This window comes from Eucyclogobius newberryi, unplaced genomic scaffold, assembly GCF_026437365.1.
Source record: "Eucyclogobius newberryi isolate DKJ021-1_F unplaced genomic scaffold, fEucNew1.0.hap1 SCAF_14, whole genome shotgun sequence".
Lineage (NCBI taxonomy): Eukaryota > Metazoa > Chordata > Actinopteri > Gobiiformes > Gobiidae > Eucyclogobius > Eucyclogobius newberryi.
Window position 1 is genome coordinate 32,622,062 of NW_027315768.1, and position 27,864 is coordinate 32,649,925.

Sequence of the window (27,864 nt, forward strand, 5' to 3'; positions counted from 1 at the left end):
TATATTTAGAGTATATATTTTTATATAAAAATACAACAAAAAGAGCAGATTGAAAATAAAAATGAATAATATTTATGCTGAAAACTCTCAAATAAGAACGTAAAAAAATATTTCTGCACTTTTGACATTCACTTTACAGACATTTCACATTTATCTGATTATAAAAACCTAAACCGCACGTTTGAAGACATGTTTTCACACATTGCTAAATACATTTGTGTCTACTTCGCCCAACACTATTATAATTTTGCCAATAAAAACGTGGAAAAGTGGTTTATCAGTGCTTACTTTCAGCAGAATGGCGCCCTCTAGCGGACGAATGTCTTTCCGCGCACAGTTGACGCACACGAAGCTCGGATGTCTCTCCTCCCCCCCCCCCCCTCCTCCTCCTCCTCCTCCTCCTCCTCCTCCTCCTCCTCCTCCTCCCCCCCTCCTCCTCCTCCTCCTCCTCCTCCTCCTCCTCCTCCTCCCCCCCTCCTCCTCCTCCTCCTCCTCCTCCTCCTCTTCCCCCCCTCCTCCTCCTCCTCCTCCTCCTCCTCCTCCTCCTCCGGCTCAGACCCGGGGCCGGACTCACTCTGAGCCGGTGACGGAGGAGGCGGAGAGAGAACCGCGGCGCACGGCGGGACAACACCACAGGCTCTAGCCGAGTTTGGGACGCCTTCGGCCCGCTACGGTTGAAATGCGGAGGAGGCGCGCGCGGAGGAGTTAAAAGAGGATTTTGGAGATGGAGAAGACACTCGCGGACGATGACTGCGTGGACTCGGGAGCGGAGACCGGAGGGTAAGTTTGTGTTGAAGAATCCACTCACACCACAAGACTGTATCCTGGAAAATACTCAAAAAGTCAACAAACCGTATGGCATTTTCAACGATTTACTGACGTCACATCTAAAAGCGAATGATTTTAAGTGTTTAGATTTTAAAAAAACATAAGCACCGTTTTGATTTTCCAGGGTAGAAATGTCACTCGTTTGCTTTTCTGTATTAATCAGAATAAAAACATATATCTTCTTGCCTCAAAAGTGTTTATGAATAACATGCTAAACTAAACAGTATTTCTGTAAGTATTTGTCCAGTTGAACATAAAAAACCTCCATAAAAAATGCTGTGTCTGTCATAATCTCCATCTAAATGAACAGATAATATGAAAAACAACTGTAAATGTGTTTAGAGCAGGCTCTGGTGTCACTCACATGTCCATTTGCACACAAAAAACAGCTTGAATTTTCATACTGTGTGACATTCTGCAGTTAATCCCAGTTTCTCCAGTGAAATCGCACCATTTTCCACTTCACTTTTGCCTCCGCTTTCCTCTATTTTTAGAATGTACAATGGATTTGTTTAAAAGAACGTTAAAAATATTCGTATAATTAACGCCCGTGTCTTTAGTTTAGTTTATGATCCAATTGTTTTAACCTGCAAATGAAGTGCAAATAATCCAAAACAACTCACAAAAAACATATATTTCAACCTAAATATGTGTCAATTAGATATCGTCCACACATATCCAGTGTTTCCAACACTAAAACGACACTGTTGTTTGCAGAAATACTACAAAACGCTTGTAAACTGTGTAATAAATTGTGCTTCAGGCTATTCAAGCAATCATATGACGGTCCAAAACAACACGAACAGTTGTCGTTAGTGACAGTAAATGACACAGTAACTATAGGGCCACGTATAAAAACACACGTTAAAACTCAAATACTTTGACTTGAGCGTATACAGTTCTGTGAGTCATTGTTATTTGAAGTTATAGAAAAAGAAATCAGAGAATCAAGAGCAATAACTGCGTTTAAGAAAGAATTATTACTGTTTCTGCTCCTTTTCATTCATTTGAACTGTATGTCACTGATCATGGCTCTTACATGTTATGAATGAATGGAATAAATAAATCAGTTTTTACAGTGGAAACTTTACTTTTACTGCTCTGCATTTAGGGATGTCACGATTAATCGGTTAATCGATAATTGTACTTGTTTGGGTCAAAATGTAATTGTAAAGACTAAATAAATGATGATTGTGACATTTTTTAAAAGATCAATTATGTTTTTTTGTTAAAGAAAAGTGACAATTTTAGACTAAATTGTGTATTTTCTAGTTCAATTAAAACAAATGCGGCAATTTTCAAAGCAAAACTAAGTCCGTTTTGCTCAGCATTTCCTTAAAAACATAAACCTAAATGTAAAAAAGTGCTTTTTTTATTATGTCAAACTGATCATTAGAGCTCAGATAAGATTAAAATACTTTTCATTTTGCTCGAGGAGTGATTTTTGTCATATTTATGGAAAAATTCTGACTAAACGTTTTGATTTGTCGTCTTGAGCAAACAAATTATACGTGTAAAAAGTCTAGAAACATTGATGAATTGATAAACTAACAAAAAACAGACATTTCTTTATCAAGATCATCACATTTTATGCTTTAATAGTTATCAAAAATCAGCAAAATATCTCTAATTTTACGGTGTTTTATATGTGATACTTTTAAATGGTTTGGTCCTGTGCACTTAGCGTAATTCGATGGAAAATTGTGTGTATTTGTCCTTCATCAGACTCAAATCAAATCTCTTGTGAGTTTTTCTTGGAGATCATCCCTCTCGCCGCAGCTGACAAACAAAGACGTTCTTCTTTTCGCGCTGATGGTACGTGACTGTAGTAAAACTGCCCTGTGTCTGTGCATTAGACCTAGAAACACGTGCTCTCCTTTAGCTCTGTGGATAATGAGCGTCTGTCTTGATTATACAGTGTCAAACGCAATTCTGATCAGGGCTGAAACCATTAATTGACGAATTGTGACTTGTTGACTTTTTTAGTTGTAAAAAAAAATATTTATGAAGTTGTTAGTTGTATTTAGATCATTGTTATCTGGACTAAACAGACTCAAAATACATTTTATAACAAACACAGCTGCAATATTAAATCAAAATGTCATGTTATTTTTTATTTTATTGTACTTTGTATGTATTTATTGATTTTTTATTGATTTAATTTAATATTTTTATATTTTGTAAAATTAATCTTTTCATTTTATTCAATTTTTCTTTTTTTTCAAATAATTTGTATTTGTTATTAATTAATTTTCATTTTTTTTAGGACAAAAAAACAAAACAGAACACAACAGAATCTGACCAGAGAGCAAAAAACAAAAACAAAACATAAACATCAACTAAACATTCAAAAACAAAATTAAGGCATATTTAAATTATTTTTTTTCCCCAACTAATATTTCAAATTTGTCCATTTCCAAATTAAGGCAGATTGCTATTTTTTAAGGACTAGAATTGGACCAAACCAAGTCCACATCAGGTCTAAAATGGGCTCAATTTAAGAGTAACAAGTGTGAAAAAGTGAAAAAGTGAAAAATTCTGTCCTTTTTTAAGGGATTTTTCTGTCAGTGTCGATATATTTTATTGCAATTTCATCAGAAATGCCCAAACATCTCTTGTAAATCTTGTTTTTAGGCTTGAAATGTCTCATAAAACACAACAGAACTGTAAAAAACAAAACAAAAACATGCATAATTATCAAAAAACCAATCATTTGAAAGATTTTACACCACATTTGTTCCATTTTTATTCCTAAACCGTGTCTTTTGCAGCTTTACTGTTCCTTTTACTTCCCATGTACGTTCGATATTCTAATTTTACACATTTCCAGAACAACAGACGCAATAGCAAACATTTTTTACATGGCTCACAGTCAGAGAGAGTATTTTGTCCTTCCTCGTGTCATTGAACGTGTCGTGTGTTTCCCCTCGTGCGGTGTCGTGTCGGTGAATAGACGCTCTGTCACAGTCACCTGGACCGTGTTTACGCCGTTTATGCTCCTGCTCGTGGGAAAGGAGACGCAAATGTGCATTATTTACCGTATTTTCCAGACTATAAGTTGCACCTTTTTTCATAGTTTTGGTCGGGGTGCGACTTATACTCCAGAGCGACTTATATGTGATATTATCGTTATTTTCACACTGACAACCACAAGAGGGCGCTCTAGGCTCTAAGCGACGCAGAAGAAGAATCTGCACTTCCTCTTCCTCTGGAGTTTGTGGAGTTGTTTAGAAGTGACACAGAGGAAGAAAAATTCATAATCACGTAATAATAACATAATGATAACAATAACACAATAATAACATAATAATATTAACATAATATTAACATAATAATATCATAATAACACCATAATAACATAATAATAACATATTAATAACATAATATCATAATAACATAATAACATAATAACATAATCATAACATAATCATAACATAATAACATAATAACATAATAACATAATATCATAATAACATAATCATAACATAATCATAACATCATAATAACATCATAATAACATCATAATAACATAATATCATAATAATAACGTAATCATAACATAATAATAACATGATATCATACTAATAACATAATAATAACATAGTAAGTGGTCAAGAGGTTTTCTGTGGACGTCAGGAGTGGAGTTTGTACCGACAAAACGCCGCCGTCGCGTCTGAAAGTTGCGAAAAACGGCTTCGAACAAACCACACGCGGCCAAACGTCCAGTTCGTTCTTTGTGGTCCTAAATTTTGCTATCGTGACGTTATTAAGAAGCTAAAAAGACAAAAAAAAGATTCACACGCTACAGTTCAACAGCCGACGTCTTATCTCGCGACTAAGCCGTTTTCAGTCGAGACTCGGCGTGCGTTAAAGGAACTGTGCTAAACTAACTAAAGGAAGTGCGGCAGGTTCTGTGTTTTTAAATTTACACTTTTGGCGATGATTCTGGTCCGGACGCGATGCTTTTGCGAGTCCCGGGGGAAATATAACACATTTTAGAGACTGGGTTTTGACCTCATTAAGGGTCCGGGGGCCCGAGCTGCACCGCGTCGTCAGAGGGTCGTTTAAGCGTTCAAGTATTGTATTCGGTGTAAGTGGACAAAGATGAGTCGAGAACACACGGCGCTGGCTTAAAAACAGAAAAACTCGCCGGGCGACGCGCTGAAAAACGTTCCAGAAAGTCGACTGTGCGTAAAGAAGTGTAGATTCTGCGAGTTTCCAATGATCGGATCAAAACGTACCTGTGCCTGTTTCTTCTGCCGAAAAACCTACAAATCCTTACGATGTCGGGCACGAATATCATTAAAAAACACACATTTTAAAGTGCATAAAGCAGTTTAGACGACACATTTCACTAAAACGTAGTGAACGCGATTATATTTTGAGATTTTACTAAATATTTTGCCTTTTTGTCCCCATTTTGAACCATTTGTGTAAAGTTTATCATTATAGTACTTCCTGGTTGGACGTGAGCACAACTATGACATGGGTAGAGGTGATTCCACAGCTGTTACCTAGCAACCAAACCCTTATAAAGGACACAACAGTTATTATTTGACACACAATGATAACGTATAACACTCTTAAATGAGCCGTCACGCCGCTAAGTTGCTAGCATTAGCCGCTAATTTGCTAGCATTAGCCGCTAAGTTGCTAGCATTAGCCATCACAGGCAAAAAGTTGAATAATCCAGTTAATTTGTTTAATGAGTGACTTGTGTGGTGATTATTAGTCCATAAATGTGTTTACATTTGACATCTTTTTTCAGTAAAAGTGTAAAAATCCAATCTGTAATAAAAATAAATAAATGTTTCCAAATTGAAGCAAGAAATTTTCACACATAATAAAGGCTTATTTGTAAAAAGATTACATGATGAAAAACATGTAATATATTTTGTTCTTACAGTTATAAATAAACTAGAGACAAAGTTAAAATATAACTCTAATTGTACGATTTGTTCCTTTTCACCTGCTTCTGCTTCAGTTCTGGTGCTTTCAGTAGAAGTCTCACTGTGAGTCAGATTGATAACATCCTGCTCCAGGAAATAGACCCGTCCCACATTCTTTCTGTCTCATTATGAGACGAGGCCGTGTCCACTCTGTCGTGTCCACTCTGCCGTGTCCACTCTGTCGTGTCCCCTCTGCCGTCTGTCGTGTCCACTCTGTTGTGTCCGCTCTGTTGCGTCCACTCTGCCGAGGTTGTGCCCACTCTGCTGTGTCCACTCTGTCCACTCTGTCGTGTCCACTCTGCCGTCTGTCGTGTCCACTCTGTCGTGTCCCCTCTGCCGTCTGTCGTGTCCACTCTGTTGCGTCCGCTCTGTTGCGTCCACTCTGCCGAGGTTGTGTCCACTCTGCTGTGTCCACTCTGTCCACTCTGTCGTGTCCACTCTGCCGTCTGTCGTGTCCACTCTGTCGTGTCCGCTCTGCCGTGTCCACTTTGTCGTGTCTCTGCCCCGGGGACAATAACGTCTCTGTCTTTACCTGCTGCAGAAGGACCATCGTTACAAGTGTTTTATGCATCTGAAAATGGCTTGTTACAACTTGTTATGATCATTTTGTCTCAGATTTACATTTTGTCTCATATTTACATTGCTCTGGACACTTTACACACATTTAAATACAACAAATCAATAAGTGCTGGAAATAAGGACTATTTATCCAGTTTGAAGTGTATTTTGACTGCGTTAAAGTGAGATCGCCAGTGGAACAAGCATCAAAAACCTCGTTCTTGTTCTTATTTTTCCAGAAACGTCTGACTAAAACGAGCCTTAATTCAAACTGAAGTTGTTCTTGAACCTTTGGAGAATAAAACAAACGTCTGGACTCGTTGTGAAGCTGAGACTCTGTCGTTTTGGCCTCTGATTCTGATTTACTCTGATTATAAGTGTGAACAAACACTTAGGAACATCGGATTTTAAATGAATTTCGCCTCGATTTTCTTTGGTAAATTTAAGTCAGAGTAAAGCTGTTGGGTTTGGACAATTCCTCTTTGAAAAAAGTTAATTCAACAAAAAATGAGTTTTAGGGAGTTGTAATAAAGTAAAAAACTCCAGGTAGAGTCAATATAAAAGTCTCAATAAATGTAATTTTCTTTATTTGTTGTTTTGAGCCTGATTCATCGCAGAATGTTTGACTCGACTGAAAATAAGAGGTTTACAGCTTTATTTTTCAGATTATTTAACATGTCCAGCAACTGATAGTGTCCTTTTATCTAAACTAAATATCTTATCTACAATTTGTATTTGTTTTATTTGCATTGACGTTTTTGTAAAATAATACGTTTAAAATCACAATAAATCACTTTTTTGGTGTGAAACGGACCTGATACTCTCACTTTTTAACACGATTGTAAAAGTTTGGACACCCTTAGATAGAAAAAAGTGAAGATGAATAAAAGTTCCACCTTTAAGAGTTAAAGTTGCAGTTTTAGGTGTGTATTTTCACCTCAAACATGTTCTTTTCCTCTCTCTCCTGTGTAACGTTTGGCACTGTCATTTGAGGAGTTGAAAATACCGCAGCAGCCGACGTTAAATTAAATTAGCAGAAATCTAATTGTAGTTCTCGGATTTCAATTAGATAAAGCAACAATCGGGTTACGAGGGGAGGGCATCTGGTGCAGTGACATTCCAGCTCGAGAAGAAGAAAGAACGAAACAAATAATGAAGAGGAATTTAGGAATTGGAAATGTTCCGTTTTTGTTCAATTGTCTTCAAAAAGGATGCGTTTCTTGTTTTCACAGTGGGTTTAAAAGTACCGAAAATACATAGCGAATACTACTTTAGAGTAACGCAATTTACTCACACAATTTAGGCTTCAAACGGCGCCGCATCAGTGAGAAAAGCAGAAAAACTCAGCCCTGAGAGTGAGAAACACGTGTTAAAGGTTCTTGTGTTGGTCGTTCGGTCGATTAATCGGTCAGTGGTGTTTTTCTCGACCAAAATTGTTTTTAGACTTATTATTATACATTGTTTATGGACAAAAGCAGAAAGGAGAGTGAGTTAGTTGGAGTTTTTGGAGTGACAGATCCATTTACTGTATTTTCTGGACTATAAGTCGAGTCGGAATATAAGTCGCACCAGCCAAAAATGCATAATAGAGAAGAAAAAAACATATATAAGTCGCACTGGAGTATGAAATGCGGTTGCAAGTGTGAAAATAACAAATAATATCACATATAAGTCGCTCCGGAGTATAAGTATATAAGTATAAATATAAGTATAAGTCGCACCCCGGCCAAAACTGTGAAAAAAGGTGCGACTTATTGTCCGGAAAATACGGTATTCAGCTTTTTTGTGCAGTTTTTTTGGAACTTTAATGTGTGCAAAGATGTTATTGAGTGAATTTTAGGATTTTTAGTTTGGTTTGTGAATGTTTTTGGTCAGATTATAGATAATTATAAATGAATAAAAACAAAATTGAAAAAATTATTGAAGCTTTTAGTTGCCCAAGACTTCAGCCCTAGTTCTCTTATTAAAAAGGAAAAACGTTTGGGCAAAATAATAATGTGCAAAAATCATAATAATAATTAATAAAAGCATAAGAAACGGCGAAACAAAAATCGGTTTTAATCTTATGTCCTATTTTACACTTTAATATTACAAAACTCAATGTCCAAGCCGACTTTTGCACTTACAAACATTGAACTCTAAAACATTAAGCTAAAACTCTAAAACATTAAGCTAAAAGTATCCTAAAGTATTCAGAATAAAACACATAGACACAATACATTAGAAAATACCGTAAATACATTTTCAAAGTCTTCTCCCCGTCACTGATTCATTTGTTACAGTCAGTTGTATAGTTCATGGAGGAAGTAAACTGCGAAACAACATGAAGTCGTAGTAAATCCTGACAAGTCGTGACGTAGAATTCACGGTCCTTGTTCTGAAGCGTCAGCAGCAGTTTGAACGGTGGGGATTTCCTCTCACAGTTTCGCTCCGTCTCCAATGGAAACGCCGGCCTCTGCTAAGTCCATTATGAACTGCGAAGCTTCCACCTGAACCATAGAAACGTCCCGAGTGTATTTTAAATGTGAAAGCGAACGTTCAGCGGAAATCCAGCGCTCGTGTTATTGTGTAGTAAAGTCTGGATCCTACAAAGACTTATTTACAATGTCTCTAACAAATGTTTCTGTCTTTCTCTTCCAGGTCGGATTACAGTCCTCTGTCTTCAACCAGCAGTGAGTCTTTTTACCCTCAACTCCACCATGTTTCAACTACTAATTATATCACAAAAGAGCTTAACACATGGTAACACTATCCTCTATCTATCTATCTCTCATTCTCTCTCTCCTTTTTATATTTTTTAAAGTATAGCGTAAAACACATACTTTGAAGACGTACAACTAGAGTAGGTGGCGGTAAATGCACCTTTTCAGTTGGCTGCCAACCGCCATTAAAAGTAACACAACAACAACAACAACAACAATCTTCTATCTTCTATCATCAATCTTCTATCTTCTATCATCCATCATCTATCTTCTGTCATCTACCTTCTATCATCCATCTTCTATCTTCTATCTTCTATCATCTATCTTCTATCATCCATCTTCTATCTTCTATCATCCATCTTCTATCTTCTATCATCTATCTTCTATCATCCATCTTCTATCTTCTATCATCCATCATCTATCTTCTATCATCTATCTTCTATCATCCATCTTCTATCTTCTATCATCCATCTTCTATCTTCTTCTATCATCCATCATCTATCATCCATCATCTATCTTCTATCATCTATCTTCTATCATCCATCATCTATCATCCATCATCTATCTTCTATCATCTATCTTCTATCATCCATCTTCTATCATCCATCATCTATCTTCTATCATCCATCTTCTATCATCCATCATCTATCATCCATCTTCTATAATCTATCTTCTATCTTTTATCATCCATCATCTATCTTCTATCATCTATCTTCTATCATCCATCTTCTATCATCCATCTTCTATATTCTATCTTCTATCATCCACCTTCTATCATCCATCATGTATCATCCATCTTCTATCTTCTATCATCTATCTTCTATCATCCATCTTCCATCTTCTATCATCTATCTTCTATCATCCATCTTCTATCTTCTATCATCCATCTTCTATCTTCTATCATCCATCATCCATCATCCATCATCTATCTTCTATCATCTATCTTCTATCATCCATCTTCTATCTTCTATCATCCATCTTCTATCTTCTTCTATCATCCATCATCTTTCATCCATCATCTATCTTCTATCATCTATCATCTATCTTCTATCATCCATCTTCTATCATCTATCTTCTATCATCTATCTTCTATCATCTATCTTCTATCATCCATCTTCTATCTTCTATCATCCATCTTCTATCTTCTATCATCTATCTTCTATCATCTATCTTCTATCATCCATCTTCTATCTTCTATCATCCATCTTCTATCTTCTTCTATCATCCACCATCTATCATCTATCTTCTATCTTCTATCATCTATCTTCTATCATCTATCTTCTATCATCCATCTTCTATCTTCTATCATCCATCTTCTATCTTCTTCTATCATCCATCATCTATCATCTATCATCCATCATCTATCATCCATCATCTATCTTCTATCATCCATCATCTATCATCTATCATCTATCATCCATCATCTATCATCCATCATCTATCTTCTATCATCCATCTTCCATCATCCATCCCTTGTTGGGAAATGGGAGGTTTTGTCTATAGGAGTTTTTGTTTATAGAAGATCTTCTATTGAGAGTGTTTTTCAGACTTCCTATAAGTGATCTGTTCTTTTCTTCTGTATCTACCTCTGTATCTACCTGCGTTGCAACAATGAAATTTCCCCATGTGTGGACAATAAAGGATTATCTTATCTTATCTTAAAAAACTCCAACTCAAGATTTTGAAAAATGTTGTAATAAGTTAGTGTTTTTTCCATGTTCTTCCTTTTTGATTCTGGAGATAAACAGTTTGATTGATGAGCTGTCAAAGCTCTGTTTGTTTCCTTCAAACTGCTGAAGCTTGATTTTGTTCATTTCCTGGACTAAATTCACTTTCTCGTTTGCCAAAACCGTGTGATTTGTGTCTGTTTGACAGCTGCAAAGAGCTGTTTATAGTCAGAGTGAGAATGACCCAGGTCACGTAGCTTCTGTCCACCAAAAAACACTTTTAAAAGCTCTTATTCGCTTTAAGGCTGATGGATGCTGGTTGCCATAGTTACGGAGCGTGGAGGAATCGGAAATGGACACGATCTGCCTCTAACGATGTAGATTCAAGCTTCAGTGTGGGATCATTTAGCCAATTTTAAAGGTTTTTATTACACCGAGTGAGCTTGCATTTCCACAAACCTGACTCGTACTCGACCTAGAGGAGCCTCCTCCTGCTTGTTTCCATGGAAATGTTGTGCCTTTGGCCATAATTTTCCACAGTTTTGGTATAAACTGCGTCTATCTCCGGTGAAGTGTGGTTTAAAGGACAAATATTCTGCAGTATTGGTATTGTTCTTAGACTTTAAACTTGCTCTTGAGTACTTTTAGTTTGACATGTCATGTTCTGGATCTCTGCTGTTTCCACCGGGACTAACTTAGCTTTGGCGCTAGCTACAGGCTGCGGAGGGAATTATAGCAAGGGAAACGTTCTCATGGAAATGCAAGAAAAAACGACTTAAAACTTAAGACTTAACGGACTTTAAAAAAAAGCAGAAGATTCTCAACCACGTCGCGGATGGAGGAGATTCAGAACGGAGTGTTTTTAACGCTCGGAGGGGAGAGGACTTTCCAACCAGGATTTGTCAAACTAGCGTGAATGAAGCTAAATGCTACTCCAGCTGAGTTTGGGACGAGGAACAGTGTCAGAACAGGGTTAAAGAGCTCAGATTCAGCAGCTTTTTTTCTCCTGGATTTCTCGTCTTCGTCACGTTGGATTTCCAAACAAACTTGAGTCTCGCGTCACGTTTGAGCGAGCCCCGTTCAGAGGTCGCGACCCCTGATGTTTTGGCTCCGGCGGGACTTTGTCAAAAGGAGGATTACGCTAAATTTAGAGCGTTAATCCGGTCCAAACTGCGACATAACCGGGTCCGAATCAGGTTCCGGAGTTCAAGTCCCGGTCGACAGAGGTGTGAATGACAGCGGGGCATGGACAATGGACTGTACCATTACGCGGGGGAATAATCGTAATCAAAATCGCAATTTGAATAGTCGCAATTAGCAAACGGCAAAGTCTGCAATTATTTATGAGCAATGATCTCGTCGTATTATGTAAAATGTGGATAAAATAAGCCTTAAGACGTCCTTTTACTACACCTTTTTCCCGATTTTATCGCTTTTTCTGCAAATGCAATATGTTTTAACTGACGCTGAAATAATTAAAAAGTGCGTACTGTAGTTTCCACCTCTACAAAGTTGTGAAATGCATTAGTTTCAAAATCCTACGATCAAAACATCGCAATTTTTGTCCGAAACATTGTAATTAAAGATATTTGTCCAAAACCGCGCAGCCTTATTTAGCATTTAGCATTTAGCATCACCCGAAGCTCGTTTCTGTGTTGAGGACAAACAAATAAACAAAAATATAAATAAGTCGACCTGCTCATAGTCGACAGCGGAACCAAAATGTTGTACTTGTTTCCTGTTACTTTAAATGTCTCGAGTACAATTAAAAAAATATAATGAAATCTAAACTGACTCAACGAAGTGTTTAGTGCGTCGCTTTCGTCGTCGTTGTATAAAACATTACAAATCGTAATAAATTGTGGATTTCTTCTTCACATAATGTTAATCTAGTGAGTTTTGTGATACCCGTGAAATGCAAACGCAAAAAGATCACGTTGGCAGTAAAGTACAAGTACACGTATAAAGAGTACTAACACTGCCGAAAGCACAATTTGTTGTTCTCAGTGGTGGAAGAAGTACTCAAGTTTATTACTTAAAAGTACAGACAGGGGCAGAAATGGCACAAGAAAAGGTAAAAGTAGTGCATAAAAATATCTATTTATGTAAAAGTATTGAAGTACCAGCTGAAAAATGTACATTAACAGTAAAAAACAGTATTAAAAGAAGGTATTTTATATATTTTGAGAACTATTTAAGTGTTAAACGTGGAGCTTTTAATAAAGAATTGTGCAGATTTTTTTGGTCCAAGGAAGAAACTGAATCCATAATGTAAATTTTCTTGTCATTTTTACACATCTTCAAATCTTGAAGTAGAATCCCACCAGCGTCGCAAATCATACCAAAATATGTACTTGTACTTTTCAGTCCAGTTCAAACGTGTCGTGGAGCAGAACGTACACACATCTTCACTCAAATGTAGTGAAGTAAAAGTAAATAAGTCCTGGTTTATACCCGGTTTAGTCCATTTTAAGTCCAGTTTATTCTATGTTTTGGTCCCTGGTCCCGGCATGTTTGTGTGCGCGTGCAGCGGTGCGTTCACTGTCCCGGGTTCCTCTGGCTCACAATCGGGGCCCGTTGTTGCCTTTTCAGTGTTTTTACAGGTGGTCCCCTCAGACCCCCCTCACCTTTGACCCCGGCTCCATTACCCATAATTCCCTCCGCGACGCTTGCTGTTGTGCTAACCGAACACGCAGAGGTCAGCGTGGACGTTATGCGGGACACCGGGAGGTAAAAGTATGTTAGCGATTAGCGGCAGTGTTTGAAGTGTTGTTGTGCCCATTAGCGAGACATACGATTAAGCTACGTTTTTTATATTTGTATCGTAGTTTTGTAAAAAAAAAAAAAAAGTTTAAAAAGTTGCTAACTGAAACTCTTTAGCACAAATATTAACAGTTGGGTTGAATAGACATGTACATATGTACATATCAGTGGTCAGAGCGAGGTCAAACAGCGCTACTTCCGTTTGATTAGCATGTCAACGGGCGCATTCTGCCTTTTCTCAGAAGTCTCCGGATTCCGGCTAAAATAACACGTATTTAAAGATTACGCAACAGAAGTCTGACTTACAATGCGACCACTTCATCAGAGGATACGTCTGTGTGTACTACGGCGTGTGCTTGTGTCTATGCTAATGCTAACCTAAAACAAACGGAACAACATTTTATCAATTATTTTACTTCCTATTTAATTTTTAAGTTAGGTTAGCTTTAGCATTGAGGCACAAACACCTTTCGGGAGGTTAAAGTATGTTAGCGTTTAGCGGCAGTGTTTAAAGTGTTGTTGTGCCCATTAGCGAGACATTAAATTATGCTACGTTTGTATATTTGTATCGTAGGGTTGTAAAAAAAACGGTTTCAAAAGTTCTGAATCTCATTAGTGCAAATATTAATTGTTGTGCTGAATAGACTGTGTATATCAGTGGTCAGAGCGAGGCCAAACTGCGCTACTTCCGTTTGATTAGCATGTCAACTGCGCGCATTCTGCCTTTTCTCAGAAGGCTCCGGATTCCGGCTAAAATAACACATATTTAAAGATTACGACAGTTAAAGTCTGACTTACAATGCGACCACTTCATTGGAGGATACGTCTGTGCTTGTGTCTATGCTAATGCTAAACTAAAACAAACGGAACAACATCTTATCAATTATTTTACTTCCAATTTAAGTTTTAAGTTAGGTTAGCATTAGCATTGAGGCGCAAACACCTATCTTAGCAAAGTAGTTGTACGCTGTTTGTGATTATCCACCCCCGTTCTCTGTTGCGTAATCTTTTTTAAATAGTGACTATTTTCGCGTGGTTTCGGAAGGACAAGCTAGTCAAACGGAGTTAGCGCCGCAGGCCGTGACCGGAGCCAGCTAAAGCCAACACCGGCTAGCGGTTTCAGCGGCTAACGCGGAACCGGATTACACGACTGGAAAGACACGAGCCAATCAGGAATGAGGTCAGAGCCGGTCCGTCAAACCTGTTGCTAACGCGAGCTAAAGCGGACAGTAATCGTCGTTCAGTGGCTAAAATAAAACACTGAAGGTGCCAAATCACGCTCCTGTTTGGAACACGCCGGCGGCGGCTAACGGGCTAGCGCTGTCCACTCCTATATGCAGTCTATGAGCGACAGCTAACAATTATTTCAGTAGTGCACTAAATGATGAAAAGATAAGAAATGAGGAGGGAAAGAAGAACTATAGAGGCCACGTTTAAGTCTAGCGTAAATCTTTAGCATAGCGTTTTTTTTGGTTAGTTTAGCTTAGTTTATTTAGCGCTCGTTTTAAGCTATAATTCTGACACGTCAGGGCGTACTATTATATACAGTTTACCTTTTGGTCAACGATAACGATTATTTCTTATTGAGTGAACTAGACATAATTAAACCCGTGAAGAGCTGTGATTATCTCGACGACCACGATGTTTTAATTAAGACGTTTGGCGAGCGCCGCGCACCGAGCTGCGTTCACCGCTCCCGCGCCAAGAAACACATTTGGAAACAGTTAAAGAGTTCAAACGGACAGACGGCGGTTTAGACTCGACACAAGGCTCTGCGCGAATGTAGAAATGCTAAACTCAAACAAAAGCAAAAAAAATGATGTTAAAATGACAGAAATACTTGATGATATTGTAACGTATATGTTTATGTTATTCTTCTGTTGTGGTGAGGAAGATGAAGCTGTTTTCATGTTAAAGGTGCACACTGTGTCACTTTTCTGGTGCCTGTCGCCATGGAGATGTTATTGTTTTGCCAAGTTTAACGATAATTTCGAAGACGAAAGGTGGCGTCAGTGGGAAAGTGACATGAGGCGTGATTAACAAAGTAAAAAAGTTACAAAAAGTAAAAACATATCAATAAAAGAGCAAAAAAGAACCAAAAAATAGTAAGAAAAGAGTAAAAAGAAAAGAGTTAAAAAAGAACCAAAAAAAAGTTATAAGTAGTTTTAAAAAAATTAAAAAGAGTAAAAAAAAGAGTAAAAAAAGAAACAAAAAAAGGGAAAAAAATAAAGAGTAAAAAATATAAATATATATACATTTCTTTTTAAATAGTAAAAAAAAATAAAAATAACGCAGAAACATCACATATTTATGCTAAATTGACAAACAAAGCACTAAATTCTGTAAATATGAAGTTTATGAAGGTTTTATCCTAGAGAAGCTTCTATTCGTGGGTCTCAAGTGTCACACTCGTTGGTTCTGATCCATTTTGAGGATAGAAGCCGCTTCGTACCGTCTGTACCAACAACACAAAAGAAAGTATCGGCCCTTTTCGTTGCCAGTTATGTGCTATTTTATGGTGGTTTATTTGTAATCGAATAAACAGAAGCTACTGCAGATATGTTTAATAATGCCATACTGTGGGACATTCCTGGCAGAGCAATAGCCGCTTCGTGGAGACAAACAGAAAAACCGTTCAGTCCGTCACAATGAGCTCAAGTTAGAGAACACGCCCTCTACGCCCGATGACAACAAAAACCCTCGTGTTTATGTCGCCGCCCATCGTTTCAGCCTGACCTCCTTCTGTCTCCGCCCACAACGTGCCTTTTACACGAACGCAACGGGGACAGTGAACGCACCATCGCACACAACACAACACAAACAAGTGTCTAAACCAGGCCTAAACCAGGTCTAAACCAGGACTAAACCAGGTCCAAACCAGGTCTAAACCAGGTCTAAACCAGGACTAAACCAGGTCCAAACCAGGTCTAAACCAGGTCTAAACCAGGACTAAACCAGGACTAAACCAGGACTAAACCAGGACTAAATCAGGTCTAAACTAGGTCTAAACTCTTTCCCTCTCGAGTCTGCGCTCGTTTCTTCTCACATCATTAGTCGATCTTTACATGACACACAAACAAAGCAAAGGGTCAAAGTTCACACGGCCCAAACACGACTGAAGCCCTGAAGCCCTCAGTAAGAGACCACAGAGAGACCACAGAGAGACCACAGACAGACCACAGACAGACCACAGAGAGACCACAGAGAGACCACAGACAGACCACAGAGAGACCACAGAGACCACAGAGAGACCACAGAGAGACCACAGAGAGACCACAGACAGACCACAGAGAGACCACAGAGAGACCACAGAGAGACCACAGACAGACCACAGACAGACCACAGAGAGACCACAGAGACCACAGAGAGACCACAGACAGACCACAGACAGACCACAGACAGACCACAGACAGACCACAGAGAGACCACAGACAGACCACAGACAGACCACAGAGAGACCACAGAGACCACAGAGAGACCACAGAGAGACCACAGACAGACCACAGACAGACCACAGACAGACCACAGAGAGACCACAGAGAGACCACAGACAGACCACAGAGAGACCACAGAGACCACAGAGAGACCACAGAGAGACCACAGACAGACCACAGACAGACCACAGAGAGACCACAGAGAGACCACAGAGAGACCACAGACAGACCACAGACAGACCACAGAGAGACCACAGAGACCACAGAGAGACCACAGAGAGACCACAGACAGACCACAGAGAGACCACAGAGAGACCACAGAGAGACCACAGACAGACCACAGAGAGACCACAGAGACCACAGAGAGACCACAGAGAGACCACAGAGAGACCACAGACAGACCACAGACAGACCACAGACAGACCACAGAGAGACCACAGAGAGACCACAGACAGACCACAGACAGACCACAGAGAGACCACAGACAGACCACAGACAGACCACAGAGAGACCACAGAGAGACCACAGACAGACCACAGACAGACCACAGAGAGACCACAGACAGACCACAGAGAGACCACAGACAGACCACAGAGAGACCACAGACAGACCACAGACAGACCACAGAGAGACCACAGAGAGACCACAGACAGACCACAGACAGACCACAGACAGACCACAGACAGACCACAGAGAGACCACAGACAGACCACAGACAGACCACAGAGAGACCACAGACAGACCACAGACAGACCATAGAGAGACCACAGACAGACCACAGAGAGACCACAGACAGACCACAGAGAGACCACAGACAGACCACAGAGAGACCACAGAGAGACCACAGACAGACCACAGACAGACCACAGAGACCACAGACAGACCACAGACAGACCACAGAGAGACCACAGAGAGACCACAGAGAGACCACAGACAGACCACAGACAGACCACAGAGAGACCACAGACAGACCACAGAGAGACCACAGAGAGACCACAGACAGACCACAGAGAGACCATAGAGAGACCACAGAAAGACCACAGACAGACCACAGAGAGACCACAGACAGACCACAGACAGACCACAGAGAGACCACAGAGAGACCACAGACAGACCACAGAGAGACCACAGAGAGACCACAGACAGACCACAGAGAGACCACAGAGAGACCACAGACAGACCACAGACAGACCACAGAGAGACCACAGACAGACCACAGACAGACCACAGAGAGACCACAGACAGACCACAGACAGACCACAGACAGACCACAGACAGACCACAGACAGACCACAGACAGACCACAGAGAGACCACAGAGAGACAACACACAGACCACAGAGAGACCACAGACAGACCACAGACAGACCACGGACAGACCAAGGAGAGACCACAGAGAGACCACAGACAGACCACAGACAGACTACAGACAGACCACAGAGAGACCACAGACAGACCACAGAGAGACCACAGACAGACCACAGACAGACCACAGAGAGACCACAGACAGACCACAGACAGACCACAGAGAGACCACAGACAGACCACAGAGAGACCATAGAGAGACCACAGACAGACCACAGAGAGACCACAGACAGACAACAGAGACCACAGAGAAGCAGCCGATTTCTGGCTCTCCAGCCACGGCCTTTTATGATTCACAAAACTACTTATGATCTTCTCTCTGCCACATGTGACTGTCTTTATAGAATACATTGGGTTCGGATCGTTTTACCTTTGACAGAAAATCTCAAATCTCAGTGCATATTTAGTCCTAGTTTGGACCTTGTCATTTTAAAGTCCTGGTTTAGATCTGCTCAGAAGAACGAGCTGCACGTTCTGCTGCAGAGACGGGGACACGAGGTTTTCATTTGGCCCAGACATGCAGCACTTCTCCGTGGGAACTGTTCATACAGACTTTCCTCTCAGAGCTAAAAGTCAAAATGAGTTGTGAAATTAAATGTTCCATCTTGTTTTAGTCTGCGTAATCCCCGTAATCCCCTTTTTTCTACAATCTGCAGAAAAAAGTTTATTTATAATATGAGTTTATTTTTATGACTTTAAGACCAGGCTTTTGTTATGCCAGAGCGCAAACAAAAGCTAACAACAACTAGCATGCTAACAGGACTTTACTTCCTGGTTTGCGGATGTGAAAAGCAGACGTTACGTAACACTCTTTTACACGCTTTTATTCTTTCATATAATGTTGTATTGTCCTGCCATTTTTTTTAAAAACGTGTCAAAATTTTTCAACAATAAAAACATGTAAATAAAAGAGATTTAAGCCGTTTTTACATCAATATTGTGGATTACAATGATCAAAATGCAATAGTTAAATACAAAATATCAGTAAAAAAAATATATTTTATTTTAGGGTCACAACTAATGATTATTTAGTTGTCAATTAATCAGTTTTCTCAATTAGACAAACATTATTTCAACTTTTAAACACATTTTTAACCAAATAAATGTTGAAACATGCTGACTGAACGCTTCTACGTCCAGAAAAATCACAAATAAATGTTATTATTGATAAAAATCCCAAACAGTTTATTCTACCGTATTTTCCGGACTATAAGTTGCACCTTTTTCCATAGTTTTGGCCGGAGTGCGACTTATACTTATTTTCACACTTGCAACCGCATTTCATACTCCAGTGCGACTTATATGTTTTTTTCTTCTCTATTATGCATTTTTTGGCTTGTGCGACTTATACTCCGGTGAGACTTATAGTCCAGAAAATCCAGTATTTCAACGTTTAAACACATTTTTAACCAAATAAACGTTGAAACATGCTGACTGAACGCTTCTACATCAAGAAAACTCACAAATAAATGTTAAAAATCCCACACAGTTTATTCTATTTGGACATTTTGATTCGATACCGTCGCTGTCGCTCTCACAAAACTGTATTTACTGTATTAATCTCTGTGTTTTAGAGTCTTTTTAGAGCAATCGCAATGATTAAAACACGACTTGGACTGTTATAGTGCAACTTATATATGTTTTTTCTTCATCTATTATGCATTTTTTTGCTGGTGCGACTTATACTCTGGTGCGATTTATAGGCCAGAAAATACAGTATTTCAACGTTTAAACACATTTTTAACCAAATAAACGTTGAAACATGCTGACTGAACGCTTCTACGTCAAGAAAACTCACAAATAACTGTCTCTGTGTTTTAGAGTCTTTTTAGTGCGATCGCGATGATTAAAACACGACTTCGCCCGTTATCGCGGCCTCGTGTTCCCGTGTGTCATTTAAACTGCACAGAAAAGGCTGTAATCCCGCTCCGTTTATGAAGAAACATCTGGCTCGCGGACGTTTTTACGGCTTCTTTTTTTCTTTCTCAGACTTTTTCGCCGGAGCCGGTTCCAGGTTAAACACCATTTTCTTTGTGATTGTATCTGTTCTGTTTTACGGTCTGCGGCGGGAGTATAAGCCCCGATTGTTTATTTGAAATCTGTCCGTTTAAAGCTCTCGTCCGGACCGGCTTTTCTTTGGACGCCGGCCAGGAGATAAAAAACTGTGAGAGATTATGTTTTTAAACTGATGTTTCAGCTGAACAATGACTGAAGCCGAGATTGTGATACGCCGTGAAAAGTAAAGGGCCAATAAGTTACACGAAGTTAAATATATATCTTCTGGACAGTGTGAGTCATAGATTTGATTATATTTAAGTTCTAAGGTGCAGAGGAGGAAAAAGACTGGATTAATGTGGCTCCTTTTGTTTTTTCTTGTACTGTTTTAGACATTGAATAAAGTTTAACTCCGAGTAAAAGTATTGAAGTACTTTATGAAGTAAAAGTAGCTCCCACAGAGTTTGAGAATGGTTAAATTCAGTGATTTTGATGGAGATTTTTGCTGAACTTTGGTCCACGGAAGCGATTTAAATGAATGTTTTAAAGTTTCCAGGGAATTTTGTTGAATGTGTGAGTAAATGTAACAAAATGAAAAGTGCTTTGTCCTTTTCAGTCCAGTTAAAACATGTAGTGGAGGAGAAAGTGCAGTTTTCTTCTCTCAAATGAATAAAAAAACACTGTAAACACGACTTAAGGAAAGTACAGACGGCCCAAAATGTTACTCAAGTGCAGTACTTTTACTTTTGTTCTTTCCACCGCTGGTCTTCGTCGGCCAAAACTCTTTATTAGTTGATTTATTGTTTTATTACATTGATTTATGCACAACAGCTGAAAGGAATCTGTTTGATCTGACATTCCACTTCTGTGTATTTGTTTAAACCTGAACCTTTGGAATATTTAATACTTTCATAACAACAATTATGATGTTATATTGTAACATCTTTATCATATTTCCCAGTCCCTTTGACATAAAACCCTAAAGTAAAATCCACAGGCCTCATTCAAACCAGATCGTCCTCTCCGACTCGAGGAATCGTCTCCGTCAGATAGAAATCCCTGGAATTGCTCTTTGGCTCCACTTTCCAAACCACAGCAATGTAAACTCCAGTGTTCCCGACCTCAACGTGAAGAACGCACTCGGCAAACTGTATCGAGACTCTTTCCCCGCTTTAAAGCACCACGGAATATAGTCTGGATTTACACCGAGCTAACTCCATCTGCAAACCAGACTTAGACAGTGAGAGTTTAAATAAACCTGACTCAGAGGAGTAACTCCAGCCTGTTTCATGAGAGTTTAAATAAACCTGACTCAGAGGAGTAACTCCAGCCTGTTTCATGAGAGTTTAAATAAACCTGACTCAGAGGAGTAACTCCAGCCTGTTTCATGAAGAGTTTAAATAAACCTGACTCAGAGGAGTAACTCCAGCCTGTTTCATGAGAGTTTAAATAAACCTGACTCAGAGGAGTAACTCCAGCCTGTTTCATGAGAGTTTAAATAAACCTGACTCAGAGGAGTAACTCCAGCCTGTTTCATGAGAGTTTAAATAAACCTGACTCAGAGGAGTAACTCCAGCCTGTTTCATGAGAGTTTAAATAAACCTGACTCAGAGGAGTAACTCCAGCCTGTTTCATGAGAGTTTAAATAAACCTGACTCAGAGGAGTAACTCCAGCCTGTTTCATGAAGAGTTTAAATAAACCTGACTCAGAGGAGTAACTCCAGCCTGTTTCATGAAGAGTTTAAATAAACCTGACTCAGAGGAGTAACTCCAGCCTGTTTCATGAGAGTTTAAATAAACCTGACTCAGAGGAGTAACTCCAGCCTGTTTCATGAGAGTTTAAATAAACCTGACTCAGAGGAGTAACTCCAGCCTGTTTCATGAGAGTTTAAATAAACCTGACTCAGAGGAGTAACTCCAGCCTGTTTCATGAGAGTTTAAATAAACCTGACTCAGAGGAGTAACTCCAGCCTGTTTCATGAAGAGTTTAAATAAACCTGACTCAGAGGAGTAACTCCGCCTGTAGAAGAGGGTTCAGTGTAACTCTGAGTCTGTTGCCGTGGTAACTAAATGGATTAGCATCTTAAGAGACGCTGGTCCAAACAGCGTCTCTTTGGCACGAGCTTAATCTCTGTTTATTTGTCAGACTCAGATTGTCATTAGCTGCGATTGAAGAGACGAAGTGGCACAGAAGAAGCCGAGCTCAGGAAACGCACGGATTAAACGGATTAGACACTTTTGTGATTGAATGTTTTGTTGCATAATTAGTTTGTATTTCATGAAACAGAAGCAGAAAGAAGAATAAAACGTATAATATCTGTAACAAAAGCATTGACAGTGTGACATTACATTTAAACGGTTGAGGTTTTGATTTTAAACACAAGTTCCTTTTAATTCCCAACTACTTCTTCTCTACCTCTTCTCCATGACCATGGGATTCGTCTTTCCACATGGTTGTTTCAGAATTGCATCAGTCGGGTTTAAATACCGTGTTTCAGCTGAAAGATCATCACGCAGCAGTTCTCCAGCCGGACAGACAGTGCAGTGGGATTAAAGCTGTTCAAACACAAAGATAACGCTCCATAAACTGGACGGGAGCATAAAACCTGAAGCAGCAGCACAAGGAAAAGCAGACGGGGCAGAACGTGCAAACATTTCTGACAAATCTCCCCCAAGTCAAATCCAAAACTGGCAAAGTGCTGAGGCTGTAACATGAGGACTGAATTAGAGCAGGATTAAAAGAGCAGCTGAGGTTTGTAGAGCACTGACCACAAATATGACTCCAAACTGAACTGGGATTGAACCTTACTTTACTGGTTATTTTTTTAAACATTAAACAACAATAAAATAAATAAAATAAATAAAATAAATAAAATAAATAAAATAAATAAAATAAATAAAATAAAATAAATAAAATAAATAAAATAAATAAAATAAATAAAATAAATAAAATAAATAAAATAAATAAAATAAATAAAATAAAATAAAATAAAATAAAATAAATAAAATATACAGAGCTGAGCATGAACTGTGGTGATTTTATCCCTGGGACAAACTGATCCTGTTCATCGCATCATGTTGTGATTCAGCCTCTGTAACGTTCCGAGTGAGTGACAGGTGGATTTGACCAATCACAGTGAAGTGTGGGCTCTCGGAAGCATCAGGTGACTTTAGTGAGCTCGTAATGAGCATCAATGTTCTTTAAGATGTAAATGACACTGTTACTAAATCAAGACGACTGCTCGACATTGTTCAAACCTCATTGTTTTTAGTCTTATGTCCTTGTGGCTGTCTTGAGGCTGTTTGTACTGGTTGTTAGTTATTATAGTCTGTGAAACATTTGCCCCTCCTCCAGATGATTATGTCAATGTCTTTGTTGTAAAAATGAACACAAAAGGATCAAAGTTTGTTCTTAAACTCTTGAAATTAACTGTAATTTTAATATTTATATTATCTTAGACAATTATAGCACACCTCTAGTACAAAAGCAATGCAAAAGTGTGAAATATGAAGGCTACGCTGTCAAAACGCAATTGAAAAAAGCTTGAATATCCTACAAATAATGAATAAATAATCTGCATCGTGTAACATCGTTGTGTTGTGTCTTGAATATTCCCTTTTCTCGTGCAACCTGAGCTTAACCTTTCCAAAATGTCACCCTTTGGTTCCAGATAAAACTTGTCCTTTCGCTAAAGGCCAGTGGCTCCTCCGGGAGTCGGTCAGGCCGGTCCCAGCGCGGCCTCTCTGTTTCAGGACCGGGCCCCGGGCCAGGCGACAGCTCAGTGTGCTGTCGCCGCGGGCAACTAGTCAGTGATTCACGTCCACGGGTTTCACAGGGGAAATTAGCACAGTAACCATAACAAACATGTCACTCTAATTTAAGTTCTACACCTAATGAATCTGGAGAGTGATCAGAAAGTTCACATTTACAGTATATTTAACGCTGATTGGTCGTCAGAGAAATAAAAGTGTTGCTAAATCCAGTTGAGAGAAAAGCACAGACATACTTCCCGTCTACAAACACACAAAGCGCCTCTATGTGGATGTAAATAAAGTCAGTGTTAATACTAAAATAGCCTGAAGTGTTTGTTCGACATGTGTTTGTTTGGGTATTTCAAACCACGAGCCGGCTCTGTTCATTCAGGCAAAGAAATCTGTTTTTTTTTCACTGTGTTCATTGTTGTATCTCTGTCTCACCAGTTGCTTTCCTGTTGCCAGACTCTTTCTAGCGGTGCGTTCTGCTTCAGATTACGCTCAGTGGCTGTGTATCTGCAGAGGCCAGAGGTTTCCGGGTCAGTCGTTCAGTCTTTGCACCTGAATGAGCTCCAGAAACACAAGTCTAATGGGCCTGACGTGAGGCGAGAGCGAGGGGGAAGTAAACACACGCAAGTTTACCGCGGATTAGGGCAGGAACAACCCGAGATGCGGTGCTCGAGTTCGGCGCTCACGCTGTCTGTGAATCTGCTTTGTTTTTGAAGCGGGTCAGAGTCCAGACTAAAACTGCAAAACCCGGAAGAAAGAGTCGCTCAGAGTGAATGAGCTGCTTCACTTCACTGAAAAGTCATACATTTGATAGATTTAAATATTTACTTCAGCTTTAAATGACACAACTTAAGCAAAAATTTACAGTTTTGAGTGATAACATTGTCAATTCATCAAAAACATGCCTTGAGTTGTGCGTAGCTTTGTTCACGTTCACAAGGTCCTGTTCCTTTGAGCCAAACTGTTTCAAATTTCCCGGATTTATAACGTCAAAAGGAGAGATCTTCTGCTGGTTTCAAGTCCCTAAATACTGTTCATTACAACTGTGTGCTTATATTAGCAAGTAGGGATGAGCTAGCTTTTGTTTATTCCCCCGACTGTAGATACATTATTTTCAGTTGTAAAACAGGAAACGCCAAAGCAAAGTTACTCCAGAGCATGTTTAAAGGACAATAACGATACAAGCGAGGCGTATTATGTGTCCTTTAACCTCTGCCGTATGTCTAACCCGCTCTTCTCTCTCTTCTCTCTCTGCAGTAAACGGTGCAGACTTCATGGCCGACCCTCAGGACCCGTATCTGGTCAGCATTCACCTCATCGCAGACCCGGACCAGGGCGGTTTCCTCCAGCACGCCACCGACGCTGCCCTCGCCTGGATCCACCCCGATCTCCAGCTCTTCCGCGTCTCCGAACGGGCCCACCGCTCCAAAAGACGCCCGCCGATCCCCTCGGCCCAACCCGCCCTTGCCATCATCCTCTTCCTCCAAGAATCCTACGGCAGCGAGGAGCATATCCTGTCCCTGCACCGGGCGTTGCAGCGGCCGCCCTGGCGCTACCATCACACGGAGAAGGTTAGCAACGGCAAACGGATGCTACCGCTAACGCCGTGTAGCCAGGATTTCTTCACGCTGACGCCCGGGACTCCCTTGTGGGCGGTGAGGCAGGTCCACTACGGCAAAGAGATCGTCCGACTCACGATCTACTGCCGCCACGAGAACTACGTGGACATGGTCCGGCTGTACAAGCTGCTGCTGCAAAAGCGAGTGGCGCAGAAGAAGGAGGACTTTTGCTTTTTCCTGGTCTATTCCAACGCGGATTTGGAGATCCAGTTGTCGTTCAAGAGGCTGCAGAAGGGCCAGGCGCCGTCGGCTCTGGACTCGGCGCTGTTGGAGGTCCGGGTGAGGGACGTCTGCGCGCTGGTTCCACTGTTGCCGCACACTTGCAGCCCCATCAGTGACCTGCGCTGGCAAACACAGGACTACGACGGCAACAAGATCCTCCTGCAGGTGAGACGGGGAGTTTGGTTTTGATCGCGCGGCGTATGTAATGATGTTCAGTGTTGTGTTGACCTTCAAAGATGGACCAGCGCTGATACTGAGGAACTTCCTGGAAGATACTGAGGAACTTCCTGGAAGTCTTCCTTAGGGCACCCATTTGGGCACCCATTTGGGTGCCCTAAGCAGAAATGCCCAGTGGTGCCTCCATGACCCCAACCCACCTCGAACGTGTAAATAATGTGTAGGGTTTTACTGTCTGCAATACCACCTTATAGTGACTATTTCGTTTATTTTTGTTAATACTGTATTTTCCGGACTATAGGTCGCACCTTTTTTCATTGTTTTGGCCGGGGTGCGACTTATACTTATATTTATACTTATATACTTATACTCCGGAGCGACTTATATGTGATATTATTTGTTATTTTCACACTTGCAACCGCATTTCATACTCCAGTGCGACTTATATGTTTTTTTCTTTGCTTTTATGCATTTTTTGGCTGGTGCGACTTATAGTCCGGAAAATATGGTATATGTGTAAATACAATTATTAAATATTGCATGAATAAAAATCCTTCATGGGGTCTGAAACAAATGGCTTTAAACAAAAATAATATAAATATTGGCATTCTGGCGCATTTTTGATATAATAATATTAGCAACTGCAGTTTATTTTGAGCCCCCCCACAGTCCCTAAATGTCCTTGCTCCGCCCCTGCTCCAGCGTCACTTGGAGCTCTTCTTCTCTTCTGCAGAACAGATCGAGGATGTAGAAAACACTCCAGGCTGCAAACTATTGACGCTTTCTGTTGTGTTTATGAAAAACATGATTCAGACATTTGTACGAAGTTGAAGCACTTTGGATTCGCTCACGCCGCGGCCTCAGCTCTGGACGCGTCGCACGTCTTGTTTCATTTTCTCTTTTTGGCAGATTCTATTACGACGCAAATTCTCATCATCTTTCAATTTGACCCTCAAGCATGTCGTTTGCGTCGTGTATTAGAAAGCGTTTTATCTGTCAGAATACATCTATTTTTGCTCAGGACCCGCTTGCAGTTCCCTGACCCGACAGTAGGAGGTGTCTACAGACCCCTCAACGCCCCTAGTTCCCATGGTTACGCTCTGGGGTTAAACCCGTCTGGAGCAGTGGGCAGCAGTCTCCAGAAACTGCATCCATGGACCACTTTTAGCCAAGGGATTAAAATGTGGGAACCAGAGTGTCCTGAGAAACCGCCGCCCAGACACGGTGAGAACATGCAACATCGAGGACCTTTTCGCCCGCGAGACGAGGGTGCAAAGTCGCCCCCCGCTGCTAATTTAGAGGAACAGGATTACAACAATCCGCTCCTGTCCGTGGTTTGCGGTATCGGTTTCGCGGTGGAGTCGGGGTCTTTGAAAGTTTAATCTGATTACGCTCGGTCCATTACTGGGATTGGGCCAACGCTGTGATTCAGCCTGACAATAGACATATGCAGCGGGCGTCGTAGCACCTGCCAACCTGCATAGCACCTGCCAACCTGCATAGCACCTGCCCGGCTTCATAGCACCTGCCACCTAACGAGAGGCTTAGTCTAACGGGAACAACAACAATAGTGAATCCTTTGCGTCCTCTAACTTCACGTCATCTAACTTCACGTCCTCTAACTTCCCGTCCTTTAACTTTGCGTCCTCTAACTTCACGTCATCTAACTTCACGTCCTCTAACTTCCCGTCCTTTAACTTTGCGTCCTCTAACTTCACGTCATCTAACTTCACGTCCTCTAACTTTCCGTCCTTTAACTTTGCGTCCTCTAACTTCACGTCATCTAACTTCACGTCCTCTAACTTCCCGTCCTTTAACTTTGCG

At 40.3% G+C, this 27,864-nt stretch overlaps 1 protein-coding gene across 1 annotated transcript in view; it reads left to right on the forward strand.

The window, feature by feature from the left end:
- Positions 1-685: 685 nt before the first annotated feature.
- Positions 686-27,864, forward strand: part of LOC140359973 (protein FAM124A) — a 30,887-nt gene continuing 3,708 nt past the window's right edge. Inside the window, exons 1-3 of the mRNA XM_072445258.1 lie at positions 686-780; positions 8,976-9,007; positions 25,280-26,028. Of these exons, the coding sequence (XP_072301359.1) occupies positions 725-780; positions 8,976-9,007; positions 25,280-26,028 (837 nt within the window). The 5' untranslated portion in view covers positions 686-724. The remainder of the gene's footprint in view (positions 781-8,975; positions 9,008-25,279; positions 26,029-27,864) is intronic.